Source organism: Callospermophilus lateralis, chromosome 19 (genome assembly GCF_048772815.1).
Source record: "Callospermophilus lateralis isolate mCalLat2 chromosome 19, mCalLat2.hap1, whole genome shotgun sequence".
Classification (NCBI taxonomy): domain Eukaryota; kingdom Metazoa; phylum Chordata; class Mammalia; order Rodentia; family Sciuridae; genus Callospermophilus; species Callospermophilus lateralis.
Window position 1 is genome coordinate 33,175,939 of NC_135323.1, and position 17,120 is coordinate 33,193,058.

A 17,120-nucleotide genomic window follows, 5' to 3' on the forward strand; every position below is an offset into this window, starting at 1 on the left:
CTGGGTTCAATCCTCAGCACCACATAAAAATAAATAAATAAATGAATAAATAGATAAAATAAGGGTATTAAAAAAAAAAGAATACAAACAACAGGGGCTGGAGCACTCGCCTAGCATGCATGAGGCACTGGGTTTGATCCTCAGCACCACATAAATGTAAAATAAAGATACTGTGTCCATCTAAAACTAAAAAATAAATATATATATAAAAAGAATATAAACAACAAGTGTTGGCAAGGATGTGGGGAAAAAGGCACACTCATACATTGCTGGTGGGAATGGCAAATTGGTACAGCCAATGTGGAAAGCAGTATGGAGTATCCTTGGAAAACTGGGAATAGAACCACCTTTTGACCCAGCTATCCCATCCAGTCTATACTCAAAGGAGTTAAAAACAGCATACTACAGGAACAAAGCCATATCAATGTTTATTGCAACATAATTCACAATAGCTAACTGTGGAACCAACCTAGATGCCCTTCAGTACATGAATGGATAAAGAAAATGTGGTATATATACACAATGGAATATTATTCAGCATTAAAAGAGAATAAAATCATGGCATTTGCAGGTTAATGGATATAACTGGAGAATATAATGCTAAGTGAAGTAAGCCAATCCAAAAAAACAAATGCCAAATGTTTTCTCTGATTTAAGGATGCTGATTCACAAATGTGGTGAGGTGGGGTATGGGAGGATTAGGGAGATTAGGATTAGGCAAAGGAGAAGGGAGAGGGCATGGAGGTAGGAAAGACGGTGGAATGAGATGGACATCATTACCCTAAATACATGTATAAAGACACGAATTGTGGAACTCTACTTTGAGTACAACCAGAGATGAAAAATCGTGCTCTATATGTTTAATATGAATTGTAATGCATTCTGCTGTCATATGTAACAAATTAAAATTTAAAAAAGAAAAAAAAAAAAAAAACCTCAGTGGCATCACTGCCACTGAGAATCAATTTTCAGTTTCAAGCTGGTTAGAACAAAACATACCCAATAAACTCACAAAGAGAAAATTAAAAAAAAACAAAAAAAAAAAGATTGTTAGAGCTGCTATGGAACTCTCTGCCTCTCAGACAGTGGCTTGAGCAGACAACAAAAGAAGCTGAGACTGCCATTTCTTTTTGTAAGTGCTCCAGGGCACTGACACCAATACTTGTTCAGCAGCAGCAGCCACTGGGACTTCTGAGACACTGACTTCATTACAATGAAGTGACAAAGTTGGCACCTCATCACAATCAACCATAGATGACAGATAGTGTGACTGTGATTCCCTCTGCATGCCATGGATTATAAACCTCCTACTTTCTACGGCAAAATGTTCAACACTGACTTCAACCCAAGTCACAACTAAGCCAGTCCCTAAAGCCTATCTTTGAGGGTCTGTCTCCTGGCACCATTCCTAGACCATTTCCATATCAGTCAGAGTCCAGTCAAGGGACAAAAACACGCCCATGATTTACAAAGGAGAATTTATAATAAAATTATTCATAGTAAAATGCGGCCAACTACTAAACCAAGAAATAAAGAGCAGCAAACACAAAGAGTAGCTGCTACCTATAGGGAGGGAGAATGCCCAAAAAGGGAACTCCTGGAGAAGGTGCCACCATGGAGACTGAGCTCCAGCAGGAGTGGCTATTAGCCCTGAATGGAAAGAAATGGCCAGAGTGAGCCATGCAGGGGCTCCTGATTACCGCTGGCAGCTGCGCTGTGAAAGAGAACAGGCATTGGGAAGCAAGGAAGGAAGTGTCTGCTTTGTCGTGCAGTGTGTCCCCCCCCCCCCCCCCAGCAAGCTCTCTTGATGAAGTCTAGCAATGCGCCATGAGAAGTGCCTACCCATGTGGTCTAATCTCCAGGAGTAAAGCAGCATGAAGACTGGAGAGCATGGAGCCAACACTCAATACGCTGGTAACAGCAGATTCCTCCTCTCCTGGAACTGTCTGCATGTGCTCCAGCTCCCTAGGAGAATGATCTTTGGGAAGAACCTGCGTGGGCCTCAAGACTCTTTGGTAGGTTTCTCTCCTTCTACAGAAAACAGTATCTGGTTTAAACAACAGTAGAAGATGGCTTGATATGTTTGGTTGTAACTCAAAATACAGAATGTGGTAGTTGGTGGAGGCAGTGCACACCTATAATCCCAGTGACCAGGGGCTGAGGAAAGAGGATCACAAGTTCAAGGCCAACCTGAGCAACTTAGTGAGTTCCTATTTTAGAATAAAAAACAAAAAGATGCTGATAATCCCAGTGGCTCAGGAGACTGAGGATGGAGGATCACAAGCTCAGGTCCAACCTCAACAACTTGGCAAGATCCTGTCTTAAAAATAAAATATAAGGGCTGGGGTTGTGGCTCAGTGGTAGAGCATTTGCCTAGCATGTGTGAGGCACTGGGTTTGAATCTCAGCACCACATATAAATAGATGAATAAAATAGAGGCCCATCAACAACTAAAGACATATTTTAAAAAATAAATAAAATAGAATATAAAAAGGGGTGGGGACAAAACTCATGGTAGAGTGCCTTTTCCCCAGTGAGTAGGATTTAGGTGGTGAGCATTACCTCCACGTCATCTATTACTACCTACTCTTTTAAATAGAAATGCGTCTCTGAGAAAAAAGTAAACCATACTACACCTTGTCAGAACAAGAACTCTGAACCAGGAGCTGTGGCCGGTGCAGCAACTGTGTGCTAGCAGCCAAGAGCCAAGGCAAGGCATGCTGTGGGTCGGGGATTTGTGAGGCAACCATCTATGGTTCTTGCAAAACTGCCAACTCCTGGGTTGTAATGATCCACTGAGAAAGAAGGGTCTTGATGAGCTGGCTAGCCTGGACTTAAATTTACAATCCTTCTGCTCAGCCTGGCATGGGCCACCATGCCTAGCAATCTTAATCTGTTTTTCAAAGAAAGCACTTCCTGAACACTTAATATAATTTATATAATTTATCTCAATATAAACAAGGTTTATGAATATCAAAGAAAGTATATATTATTCTTTGTTGAAGCATATTGAATATGAATTGGGTAAAATCTGTGATCCAAAGTGCCATAGGAGGCCACTACAATTAGAGTTGTAGAGTGTGCAGCATGTCTCAGTAATTGGTGAGACAAAACATATCAGAAGTTTTTTTTTTTTTTCTTTTAAAAACAAACTATTAAAAAAGCCACAATGGGGCTGGGAAAGTTCCTCAGTGGTACAACACTTGCCTAGCATGCCTAAGGGCCTGGGTTTGACCCCCAGCACTGGGAGGAGGAGGAAGCACCAGGGGTAGATCATGATTATTGTGAAGAAAGTGGTAGGTAGCTACCAGTGTTTCCCATTATTTGCCCTGTTATTTTTTCTTAAATTGACTCTCACTTATCCTTTACAACCACCAGATTGACAATGAGCTAGTGGTAATTTTTCCAAATATACATTAAAAATTGGGAAATGGTGATAATCTATCAAATCTGCCATAAATTTAACATCAGAAGTCGCTATGGGGGGCTGGGGATGTGGCTCAAGCGGTAGCGCGCTCGTCGGGCATGCGTGTGGCCCGGGTTCGATCCTCAGCACCATATACAAACAAAGATGTTGTGTCCGCCGAAAACTAAGAAATAAATATTTAAAAAATTCCCTCTCTCTCTCTTAAAAAAAAAAAAAAAAAAGAAGTCACTATGGGTTGGAAATTGTCAGGAAGAGGGATAAAACTGGGGTCAAGAAGACTTTGCTTAATTTGGACTGATCTGAAAAGAATACTGGTATGGTTCAGATATAATGTGTCCCCCAAAAGCTCTATGTTGGACAATGCAAGAAAATTAAAAGAGGGGCTGGGGCTGTAGCTTAGTGGTAGAGTGCTCGCCTAGCACATGTGAGGCACTGGGTTCGATCCTCAGCACCACATAAAACAAATAAATAAAATAAAGGTGTTGTGTCCATCTACAACTAAAAAAAAAAAAAAAAAGAAAAGAAAAGAAAATTAAGAGATAAATGACTGAGTTATGGGGCTGGGGATGTGGCTCAAGCGGTAGGGCACTCGCCTGGCATGCGTGCAGCCTGGGTTCTATCCTCAGCACCACATACAAAGAAAGATGTTGTGTCTGCCAAAAACTAAAAAATAAATATTAAAAAATTCTCTCTCTCTCTCTTTGAAAAAAAAAAATGACTGAGTTATGAGCCTTAACCTAATCAGTACTTTGATCTACTGATAAGGATTAACTAGGTGGTAACTGCAAGAAGGTAGGGTGTGATCAGAAGAGATGGGGCACTTGGGGTATGCCTTTGGGGTTTACATTTTGTCTGTGGGGAGAGTGTTCTGCCTCACTTCGGGCACAGAGCAGTGGAGCTGGCCAACTATGAGCTAAGCTCTGAAACTGTGAGCCCCAAATAAACTCTTCCTCTTCTAACTATTCTTATCAGGTTCTCTGGTCACAGCAGAAAAACAGCTAATCATTATAAAGTGCTGAGAAAATCTAAGGAAAAACAAGTTAGAAATTTTCTAGCAGAAGAGTGTGGGAATGAGTTCTTTATAGAAAATTAATATGACAGGCGTATGAGGCAGAAGAAGGCGGTGGATGGAAAGACCACTACCAAGAGTACACAGAAAAGCCAAAATTCAATCTGTGGCATCAAAGTCAGCCCTGACCTTATAATCTGAGAGTGAGAAGCAAAGAGGGCAAGCTCACGAGGGACAGAAGTCTGTGATGCAGGGAAGCCCTCAGACAGGGCTGTCCTGCAGGGCAACACAGGTCAGAGGACACATTCTGGTGCCACCCTACCCAAGCCAGACAGAAAAGTGAAAGCCAGACAGCCAGAGATTCCAATGCGGAGTCTGAGGACTAACCTCTGGTTCACTCAAAGCCACCAGCCATAAGCCTGACCAAAACACCATTAAGAGCAAACTTTACCTGATCTCTTTTCTCAGCTCATCTTCTGCTGCTTGATTCTCTCCAGGGCAAATCTTTGCCCTAAATTTCCTATAATTCTGTCCACTGTGACTTTGCGGTTCTTGGTGATTTAACTGCTTTACTCGTTTAGCTAAAGACTTCATGGAAAAGTCAAGGGGCACTATTTTCTTACTAATTTTAACAGCTACATCAACCTGAGTCACTGATAAGTTCTGAGTAGTAACCAAATTTTGAGGAGTGTCAGCATTTGAAGAAATTTCTTCTTTTTTAAAACGCTTGCTGTTTGAATATGTAATATCAGTTGGTGGAGGCAAAACTCTTAATTTATATCCAGTATCTTCTTGGTTTAAACAGCTTTCCACATCTGAAAGGTCATATTCCATTTCAGGTAGTTTCTCACAAGAGCCCACATCTTCCTGTGAAGATCTGTCTTCTGGGGAGCTCACCGCATGGTCACTGCTACAGTGACTGCTGGCTTCTGGGGTGTTGAGCCCTCCTTCTGAGCCAGTTGAAGTGCTACTGCATCCTGAGTCTTTCTCCATTTCCACTCTGTCCACACAGTCCTTCCTGGGACTCACCACCTCTCCCTGAGGGTCCTGAAAGCCTCTGCCAGAGACAGGATCTGAGGCACTAGAAGATGGTACACCCCTTTTTTGTCTTGGAGAATTCAGCCTGGGTTCAGGAGTCTCTAGGCCCCGAGACTGGGTCCCTGTGGTGTGACGAAGAGAAAAGGCCTCTCTCAGCCTGGAAATGGACACTACCTTTGTTTCTGCTCCTCGAGTCCTTAGAGAAGGGGAACTTGCCTGCTTTTCTGGCAGAGGCATTTCCATTTCTGCCACATGCATCTTTATTAAGTTACCTAGGCAGATGAGAACAGAGAAAAATATCAGGGACTGTACTGAAGTGAGACAAGAGGATGTTTTTAGATGAACAGGCATTTCATAAAAAAGGACAAGCAGCTAATTAAATATGTAAACACTACCCACAGTTAATTAAAAGGGGCACAAATAAAAATAATATGATGCCTTTCAGCATCAGAATGGGCAAAATTTGAAACCAACCAAATGTTCACAAGAATGAGCCTCATGAGGAAATCTTAAAACACTGCTGGTGGCAGTTAGACTGGTACAGCTGCTCCATAATACTCTGGGGAGCATCTCCTAAGTGCATGCACCAGTGACCCAGCTCTGCTCCTCCCCCCACAAACAACTACGGATGGTCACCAGAATACGTGTGAGAATGCTCATGGCAGCTTTCTCTGAAGCCCCAGACGGCAAACAACCCAAATGCCCACAAAGAAATTGTGGTATGTGAACACAGTGGAATTCTATACAGCCACCAGAATGAATGAACGGATGGCCCATGTGACTTGGCTGAATGTTATACACAAATCATAAAAAATACTCATTAAATGACTGCAAATTAAAAGCAAATTAAACTAATGCTGCTGCAAGTCAGGAAAGAATTTACTACTGGTGGTTAGTGTAGGAAAAGGGGCACAAGGGTGGTTTGTGGGAGCTCCTTCTCGATCTCAGGGCTATGATATTTAAGCCATACATACAATGTCTGTTTCTGTGTCACTGTACCACTTCAACAGAATAGTTAAAAGACAGGCACTGAGGTCGCTATGCCTCCCAATACAGTGGTTCTAAATGGTCTATTATGAGGTGGCCTCTCCAGCTAGGTCTGGAAGGAGCTCAGTCACCAGTCAGCCCTTCCATCAGAGGCATGTGCTGCCAACAACCCTCCTCAGTGTTTCACAAGCAGAGTGATGTTCCCACTCTCCCATGCAAACAACAGTCAGGAAAATCCTGAGCCTTCCAGATATAAGTCAGCCGCCCCGCCACACCAATACTGGCATTCAGTGTTCTTCTCCCACCAACCAATGGCTCACCAGACCATCAGGAGCCTCGGGCCCCCTACCATATTCTCGGATTCTCCTAATTGTCCTCCGTGGCACTCTACAAAAGCCCACCCCACCATTTTCCAAATCAACCTCTTTCTGCCTTCAGGGTATGGGGAAATGTGAGGACAGAGAGCAGTCTCTCTGTTCCTACTCTGCATCCTGCTCCTCTTAAACCTGGGGACCTACAAGGCTGCTTGCATGTCTAGGAAAGACCTGAGAAGGCCATAGTTTTGCTGTTCCCAGCACCTCCCTTTAGAGCTTCTTCCAGTCTCAGACTCATCGCAGAGCATTTTTCTCCCACTGGCAGCATGAAATGAGCACCTGTCACCTTGTAGCTTCCTATTAAGACTAGTTCCAGTCTTGCAGTAATTCTCTGGCCTTTTCCCCCACCAAGGACACAATTATGGTCTTCCACTTCTATCCCTTCACATCCAGACATAGGGATCAGGGGAAAACTGGTTTATGAACTTTAACCAAGATAGAGTGGGTCTGGCCACCAGACAGGCAAGGTCAACTCCTCCCTCTGCCAAGGAAGGAAGCTGGGGTTCAACTTTGGCACCTCCCACAGGTCATCCAGTGTCTATGGTTTGACTGAATAAAAATGAAACATTTTACTCTGACAAATGGATGACAACATATGACCAAGTAGTAAAATAATGATTGAGCACATCATGAAGAGATCAAATCACCTTTGTGACAACTCTCACTTCAATGTGACACTCAGTGAAGATTACATGGGATGACCTCAGGGAAAATGGCAGAGTGAGGACCTCCAAAGAGACCCTCCTCCTTAAAAGGAATAAGAAAACTGGCCAAAAAAAAAGGTCAGAATCAACTTTTTCAGAACTCAGGGAATTAATGTAAGACTTACAACAACTGGAGAGTATTTATTCAAGAAAAATGGTCAGATCTCCATAAGAACAGTAAGCTCTAAGGCCACTGAACTGGGTCTAGCCCCAGTCCCTCCTTCCCAGTCTTAAAATATCCTTGAAAACAAACAGACTGAGCTCATAGTACAACTACAGAGGCCTAGCAGCCACCAGACAAAACAAGATGGTCTGTCAAAATTTCACGTCCTAGAGACATAGGATTACTTGACCTGTCTGGTAGTTTCTGGAGAACCCCATCTGCAAGGCTGTCTATATTTGTGTGGACTCAGTTCACCCAGCACAAAAAAGGGCCTTCCTTGAGAGTCATGGTCAAACCCTATTCAAGATAATTGCTTAAAATCATAGTCTGAGACTGGTTAAAAGTTGGGAAAATAACAGAGTAATCAAAAAAGTTTAAAAGGAAAAGCCTGGGAATGAGATGTCCACAGGGGCTTTGAAAAGTTCCAATATAAACTTGTGAATCTAGAAGACCACTTGGTGTGCCTAGAAAGACCTGGGAAGACCCTAATCTCCGACCTCTGGCTGACCCTGATGCTCAGTGCAAGCAGGAAGTGAAGGCCAAGGCAGAGCTGTCAATTGCCTGGCTGAGTATCAAAGGTGTGCCCCAATAAGCACATGGGACCTCGGTGCAAACACTGGAACACTTGGTGGGTTCAGGCATTTAAGGAAAACTATCTAATAATTAGCTAACCAAAATCAGAGACTTCATGGCTACACATAACCAAAAAACACAGGTTTCACAGAGATTTTTTTTTTCCAGTTAAATGAACAAACAAACAACAAAAAGCAACAAAAACAAATGCTAGGGAGGGGAAAAAATCTGATTTTGAGTTACCATATATTCTATTACTTAAAATGTCCACTTTTCTGTGGGAAAAAAAAAGAAACCTGCAAAAGAAAAAAAGCAAGGAAGTATAACTCATGTAAAGGAAAAAAGATGGTCAATAAAAACTATTCCTGAAGAAGCTTATCTAGGGACTTAAAAGATTTTAAATCAGCTATTTTGGGAGGAGGGTATTAAGGATTGAACTCAGGGGCATTCAACCACTGAGCCACATCCCAGCCCTATTTTGTATTTTATTTAGAGACAGGGTCTCACTGAATTGCTTAATGCCTCACCATTGCTGTAGTTGGCTTTGAACTCAAGATCCTCCTGCCTCAGCCTCCTGAGCCTCTGGGATTATAGGCATGCACCACCACTCCTGGCTTAAATCAGCACCAGTATAAATGGTTCAAAGAACCAAAGGAAACCATACGTAAAGAATCAAAGAAAGTCAGATACTGTGGCACATGTCAGTAATCCCCGGAACTTGGGTGACTGAGGCAGGAAGATTTCAAGTTCCAGCCCAGCCTGGGCAACTTAGTGATAAAAATAAAAAATGCTGGGGGTGTAACTCAGTGGTAGAGCACCCCAGGGTTCAATCTCCAACCTCTCAATATCTCTCTCTCACAACACACACACACACACACACCCCAAACTATAAAATAACGTACTGTCAAATAAGATTATCATTAGACAAAAAAAATTTTTTTTTTTTTGTACTGAGGGTTGAACTCATAGGCACTCTACCACTGAGCTATATCCCAGCCCTTTTTGGTTTTTATTTTGAGAAAGGGTCTAAGTTGCTTAGAGTCTCACTACGTTGCTGAGGCTGGCTTTGAACCTGTGAACCTCCTGTCTCAGCCTCCTGATAGAAATTATTATTATTATTTTTTCAAAGTGGCATATGTCTTTATTGACATTTCCAGATGGGATATAGAGGAAAGAGAGGAAAGGAAAGCAGAGAAATCTGGAAGGACTGTAAAAAAAAAAAGTCCATGCCTCTGCACAACATAAATGTGCCTCAGAGTCTCCAGTGACAGGCTGAAAAGTGGGTTGGCCTGATAGAAATTTTTAAAAAGAAGTCTGGAATTGAAAAGCATAACCACTGAAATGAAAAATTCCCCAGAAAAGCTCAACAGAAGATTTCATCAGGCAGAGACATCAGCAATATTGGTGGGTTAATTGAGGTCATCTAGTTAGAATGAAAGAATAAAGGAAAATGAACTGAGACTCTGAGACCCTCTGGAGACCATCAAACACACCAATGTACACAAAGTAGGTATCCCAGGAAATAGAGAAACAAAGAGGCAAAAAGACTATTGGATGAAATGATGGCTCACCAGGATCGGTGGCACATGCCTGTAATCTCAACAACTCAGGAGCCTGAGGTGGGAGGAACACAAGTTTAAGGTCAGCCTGGCAATTCAGCAAGACTCTTAGCAACATAGCAAGACCCTGACTCAAAATAAAAAAATTTGAGGGGCTGGGGTTGTGGCTCAGTGATAGAGCACTTGCCTTGCATGCATGTGGCACTGGGTTTGATCCTCAGCACTATATACATAAATAAAATAAAGGTATTAAAAAAAATTGAAAATGGCTGGGGAATGTAGCTCAGTAGTAAAACATCCCTGGGTCCAATCCCTAGTATCCTCTCTACCCCCCCATTTTCCCACCCCCCCCAATAAAAAGAAAAAAGAAGCGAAATTAAGACTAAAAAAATCATTAGTATAGATCTGCCTTACAGGAAATCTAAAGGGAGTCATTCAAGATGAAACAAAAGGACAACAGACAGAAACTCAAATCCACATGAGGAAATTAAGAGCACTAATAAAGATAAACTATAAAGGAAGGTAAATATAAGAGAAAGAATAAATGTATTTTTTATTTGTATCCTTTTTCTACTATGTGATTTACAATATAACCATACAAAACAAAAATGATAAATCTGGTGGTAGGTACCAGTATAAATCTGGATATTATTGAAATTAAATTATGGTTACTCTGAATTCAATTGCTATGCTAATTATAATCTCCAGGGTGAGTGCTAAGAACTTAACTCAAAAATATATAGTAAAAGAAATGTCAAGAGACTTAAGAATCTATAATCAAGGCAGACTTCTGCTCAATGTAAATCTTGTGTCATCTGCTGATGATTAGAAAAATGAGAGTGGTACTATGGATCAAGAAAGACATCAGTAAACACCCATGGGAGGGCTAAAGGTGCTCACCTCTGTCTCTTTGTAACAGATTACCGTAAGCCTACAGCTACACACTTTCTAGGGTGATATATCCTCTAAAGAGATTTTGTTTCACATAAAAGAAAAGTTATCTGAAGGAAAAAAGCAAGTCTCACAGGCTGGGGTTGTAGCTCAGTGGTAGAGTGCTTGCCTCCCATGTGTGAGGCACTGGGTTTGATTCTCAGCACCACATATAAATAAACAAAATAAATAAAGGTCAACTTAAAAAAAAAAAAAGTAAATCTTGGGCTGGGATTGTGGCTCAAGGGTAGAGTGTTCTCTTAGCATGCATGAGGCACTGGGTTTGATTCTTAGCACCACATACAAATAAATAAATAAAAATTAAAAAAAAAAAGCAAATCTCACAATAGCTAGAAGCTTTAGAAGCTATTCTGTCACTGCATTTTTCTTACCTTCAATATCCAACAGTGGCTGCTGATTGACATTAAGTTTGTTTACATCACTGTCAAATATTCCTATCAAAGAGGACTTTAAAACTGCCAACAAAAGCTTCTCTTCTTGTAGTAAAATTTGCCTTTTATCTGGAGTTACATTGATATCAACACATTCTAAGAAAAAAAAAACACATCAATTATGTTTTAATTTATCTTTTTTTTTTTTTAATATATTTATTTTTTAGTTATCGGCGGACATAACATCTTTGTTTTGTATGTGGTGCTGAGGATCGAACCCGGGCCGCACGCATTCCAGGCGAGCGCGCTACCGCTTGAGCCACATCCCCAGCCCTTAATTTATCTTTAATTATAGTAATTTGTCCATCTACTACTCCATTCACTTATTCTTACCAAAAGTACAACTTACTAAAAACAACATAGAGAGGAAGAGGGAAAAATCAGTTGAGTTCAAGACTCCAATTGCATTGAGCCTGGCAATAGGCAGGAAGAAACACAAGGGTTAGGGCCCTATAGCCCTGTGCCTAGAGAGTCCAGTCCTGCTAATAATTGCATAAGGATGCCAGTGGAATCAGAAAAACCAATGTGGGCTGCTTGAAGAACAATCTTGGTATTGAGGAGTGTAAGGTCAAATGAGCAAGAAAAAATTGCAGTCTGAGGAAGAGGCTGTAAGACAACACCTACATTCTTGAAGCAAATCAATTCTTGGGACTCAGAAGCAATTAGACATCCAATCAAGAGAGGTTTTCTGCAAACTGCTGACTAGTCATCTAACTCTGTCGGGGTTACTGAGAATGTTTGTCATAGTCTTTATTTTTCAAGCAACTTAAAAAATAAAATATATACAATTAATAAAAACAATTATGCAAATAGTTTGAAAAATCAAACAATGCTACAAAGCTTTCAATTGACCCATTCAATCTTTTGTTCTGTGACCTGCATCACAGCCTGTGCTGGTTACCTGCTTGCCTCACTATAAGTAACATTTCAAACTTTTTCACTTTTGCTTTAGCTTTTCAACATGTTCTGGCACTTACTTTCACATTTTAAAAATGCATATAATGCTGTCTTAAATATTCATTCATCTTACAGGGTTTTAAAAACTTCCTCTGGTGAATATTACCAGTCTCCTTCCCCTTTGGAACACATGAAAGACTGTACTGCTTATCCCAGTCTGGCTAAGTTAAACAGGGTCATGTGACTATTTCTGGACAGTAAAATATAAGAGGAAATGAAGAGCATCACTTCTAAGTTAAGACAGTAAAAAAATGTAAAGCTCATGCATGCTCCTCTACTCTGTCCTGTCACTCTTTGCCTATGTTCAGATGGTGTAGTTATAAGTTGGTGGAGCCTCTGACTGAATCCCTGAATGACCAGATGGAGAACATCTGATGACCCAAGTGAGAAATGTGTTAGTAAGACAAAAATTTCTCTTAGATATGCCATTTGATTTGAAGTTGTTACTACTGAATACTTAGTCCAATCTAATTGGTATATATCTTACTATAAGAAGTCTAGCTACTTATAATCATACTTCTCTTAATTACATTTCAATTTTTGATTAAGTATATCACTGTTTTCAATTTAATGATTATATGTAAAGTCTGCTTCTGGTAAATTACATAGTGTTATGATTAAATCTTTTGTGTTTATTTTGCTAGGTTTAGTAATTGTCTCATTTTAACTTTAATTAGTTCTCTTTGATATTCTAAATTATCCTCATCCTTCAACAACCTTCTACAAAATGTTACAATGTTAAAAAGTATTATGGAGGGGCTGGGGTTGTGGCTCAGCAGGAAAGCACTCACTTAGCATGTGTGAGGCCCTGGGTTTGATCCTCAGAACCACATAAAAATAAATAAATAAAATAAAGGTATTGTGTCCAACTACAACTAAAAAATGTAAAAAAAAAAAAAAAAAAAAAAAAAAAGAGTATTATGGGGGCTAGGGTTGTGGCTCAGTAGTACAGCACTTGACTAGCACATGTGAGGCACTGGGTTTTGATCCTCAGCACCACATAAGAGTAAATAAATCAAGGTATTGTGTTCACCTACAACTAAAAAAAAAAATTTTATGGTATCCAGGTTAATATTCATAAATTAGAACTTTGAACGTAGCTCAGTGATAAAGCACTTGCCCAGTGTGTGCAAGGCCCTGAATTCAATAACTAGTGTCAAAAATAAATAAGAAATTATAAAATTAGTTTTTTCAAACAAACAAGAAAAACATGAACAATTTTTCAAATAGACAAAATATATAAGGATTTGAATGGGTAAACTATAAAAGAAAAAGCACAAATAAACACATAAGAATATATAAGACTACAAGCAATGGTGTACCCCTATAATCCCAAAGATTTCAGAGGCTGAGGCAGGAGAATCGCAAGTTCAAGGCCAGCTGGGCAATTTAGCAAAACCCTATCTCAAAATAAAAAATAAAAAGGTCTGAGGATATGAATAAATGGTAGAGCACCCCTGGGGTCAATCTCCTGCACTGCCAAAAAAAAAAGAAGAAAAGAAAATGTAATGTATAAGAGGAAAAATTCCCCTACTGAATTTAGTTTAAAAATTATAATACCTAGTATTGTTGGCAGATGTATAAATTGACATAACATGCCTTGAATTCAACACAGCAAAAAGCCTTAAAATGATCATATTCACTGACCCAGTAATTCCACTTGAAGAAATGTATCTCATGGAAACAATGATACAATGATTCCAAAATATAGCATTTGAAATTTTTAAAAATTGAACAACTTGAATATATCAAAAAATAAAAAAAAACTGCTGAGCACAGTGGCACATGCCTGGAATTCCAGGGACTTGAGAGGCTGAGGCAAGAGGAAAACAAATTCAAGACCAGCCTGAGCAACTTAATGAGAACATGTCTCAAAATATACATAAAAAGGGCTAGGGATGTAGCTCTGTGGTAGAGGGCCTCTGAGGTCAATTCCCAGTACCAAAATGATAACTTAAAAAAAAAATTCAAAATCAAAGTATAAACATGCATTGGAATATAATGTAGCTATTACAATCAAGTTTCTTATGACATGGACAAGAACATTTTTCACATTTAAGGAAAAAGAGCAATCAATCATGGTGGCACATGCCTGTAGTCCCAGCTATGTGGGAAGAGCTGAGATAGGAAGATCCCAAGTTTGAAGCCAGCTTGGGTAATTAAGTGAGACACCGTCTCAAAATTTTTAAAAAAGAGTTGGGGATGCAATGCAGTGATGTATAGGGCTTGCCTAGCACATGGAAGGCCCTGGGTTCAATCCCTAGGGACAGAATGAAGAGTAGGATACAAAATTATTTGCTCACACAAAAGAAGAGTGTATGTGCATGGGTGTGTATGTATCTTGAGATAAGCACACATATAATTTTTTTTTTAAAGAGAGAGAAGTAGAGAGAGGTAGAGAGAGAGAGAGAATTTTAATATTTATTTTTTAGTTATCGGCGGGCACAACATCTTTGTTTGTATGTGGTGCTGAGGATTGAACCCAGGCCGCACGAATTCCAGGCGAGCGTGCTACCGCTTGAGACACATCCCCAGCCCCACATATAATTTTTAAATGTATAGAAAAACCAGATGGCAATAAACCGGAATTTTTAATAATCAAAGAAAAATACCTAGATGATAAAATTAATTAGTTATTTTCAAAATCAGGGATAACATTTTAGTCTACTTCTTCCCTTTATTGATACTAAAAAGTCAAATTTTCCTAATAACACAATTATGCCTGTGTGTTTCAAGTAGAAAGCAGGAAGGTCTATAAAACTCAAAATTTTATCACCATAAATTGTTCTTTCCAGTCAAGTCAGAGCTTTATAAACTTCATTTCTTTTAGGAATAAGTTTCTCATTTTATTGAAATCTCAGGGAAATGTACCTGAATCAACAGAAATGTTAAGAACAACAAATGGATATTGATGCCGATTATATATATGGTAGACCTCGTTCACAAGTCTGGAAACCTGCATAAAAACAAAAATGAGAAAACAATAATTGCTCCCTTCTCCCACTGTTGTTAACAACATGCTAGTCTAAGTTATCTCCAAAAGGGTACGTTTTTGTTAAAGCATTATTAAATGAATAAGGTAATACTGGTATGCAAAAACCTGCAAATATTTAAAGTATACAGTTTGATAAGACTCTTCCAAGCAATCCTACTCCTCAACCTCCCAAGTTAGCTGGGACTACAAGAACACACGACTGCCTACCTATTAAATAAGTCTTGACCTGTGTGTATATGTGTGTGTGTCTGTGTGTGTGCGCGCACACGTGCATGCCTATGGAACTATCCCACAATCAAAATCACTCAAAAGTGTTATCATGTCCCTCAAAGAGATATTTTTTTTATGATCAAACAATTGACTTTATTTATTTATTTTTTTTAATATTTGGCAGACACAACATCTTTGTTTGTATGTGGTGCTGAGGATCAAACCCGGGCCACACACATGCCAGGCAAGCGCGCTACCACTTGAGCCACATCTCCAGCCCCAAAGAGATATTTTTTAATCACAGACTCCTGAAATTGAATCCTTTTCCAATCTGAAGATGCTCTTCAAGAAATTTTAATAAAACTCAAGTGCAGTTTAAATGTTCAAAAGCACTTTCAAATGTACTGAAGACACATATATACAGGACTTCATGATCAGATTACCTAATGGCATTAGAGATAAACCATGGAAATTGCACTAACTAAAAACAGGTAGAAGCTAGGCGCAGTGGCACACACCTGTAATCCAGCCTCAGCAACAGCAAGGTGTTGAGCAAGACCCTGACTCTAAGATAGAAAGTGAACCACATGTGGTAGGTACAAGTAAATTTTAAAGTGTCACTGGAAAAATAGAAAATATTACTAAGGTACTATGTTGCTGAAGATAGAAAAGTCAAAACTGAACCACTAAAAACCTATGTAACCATATCAAGATGATCAGTTTCAGTGTGAGGCAGAGGAAAATCTGGGCCCTTATTTTCCTGGAAAATGGCAGAAGGAAGAGAAAATACAGATAGAAACATATGCATGTAGTCAATCTATGCTGAAAAGTCTAGATGACAGAAAATGTTCTGAAATGTTTATTTTCTTCAAAAAGTGATAGCTTTTATGATAACAAACATACAGGTAATTAATATGTGCTTATCTATTTATGCTTGTGTGTATACATATATATATGCATATACACAATTGAAACAACTGCATAGTAGACTTTCTTGAATGCTTAAAATAATTTTAAAGTCAAATTTCTGAGTTGGTCCCAAGTTCCATGTAAATTACCTATATCATGAAATAATAAATAAAAAAACTCAAAGGCATAAGAATAAATTAATACATGGGGCTGAGGTTGTAGCTCAGTGGTAGAGTGCTTGCCTCGTACACGTGAGACACTGGGTTCAATTTTCAGCACCATATAAAAATAAATACATAAAATGAAGGTATTGTGTCCATCTGCAACTAAAAAAAGAGAATAAATTAATACAAAAATTTTGTAAATACCTTTGCTGGGTCACAGGGCCGCCGATTGATGAAGAAAAATTGTCTGTCAGTTGAGCTCCTGCCAACACCATGTGCACAGCCTGAGATGAAGCCTGAGATACTATAAAGGGTAATATGTAAGGGCAGGTTCCAAAGCTAAGCTAAGTGTTAAAACATTTAGCACAAAGCATGCAGTTAAAATCAAATAACAATGGGACACCTGGTGACCTGATGATGAGTATTCCTACTTCTATTCCAGTGCATCTCTACTTTATCCAGAAGAATCACAAAAAGAGCCCAGAAATTCTGAAATGCCCTAAACTTCCACAGACTAAAGTCCATCCAGGTGATATAGTGGGTGTACTGCTAACCTCCTCAGCTCTCTTTTCACCTTCCCTAGGAAGTCTGGGCCTCCATGTCAGGAGTGGGCCTCACTCCAAACACATTCTTAAGACCTTTGCACTATCCCCACCAGCTTGTCAATGG

The 17,120-nt window shown here is 39.6% G+C and overlaps 1 protein-coding gene across 1 annotated transcript in view; it reads right to left on the bottom strand.

Moving 5' to 3' along the window:
* Pms2 (PMS1 homolog 2, mismatch repair system component) overlaps nt 1-17,120 on the bottom strand; it is a 34,108-nt gene that overhangs the window by 8,249 nt on the left and 8,739 nt on the right. The window contains exons 8-11 of the mRNA XM_076839753.1: nt 16,656-16,755; nt 15,045-15,129; nt 11,157-11,312; nt 4,888-5,746 (exon numbers count right to left, since the gene is read on the bottom strand). Coding sequence (XP_076695868.1) covers nt 4,888-5,746; nt 11,157-11,312; nt 15,045-15,129; nt 16,656-16,755 — 1,200 coding nt within the window. The remainder of the gene's footprint in view (nt 1-4,887; nt 5,747-11,156; nt 11,313-15,044; nt 15,130-16,655; nt 16,756-17,120) is intronic.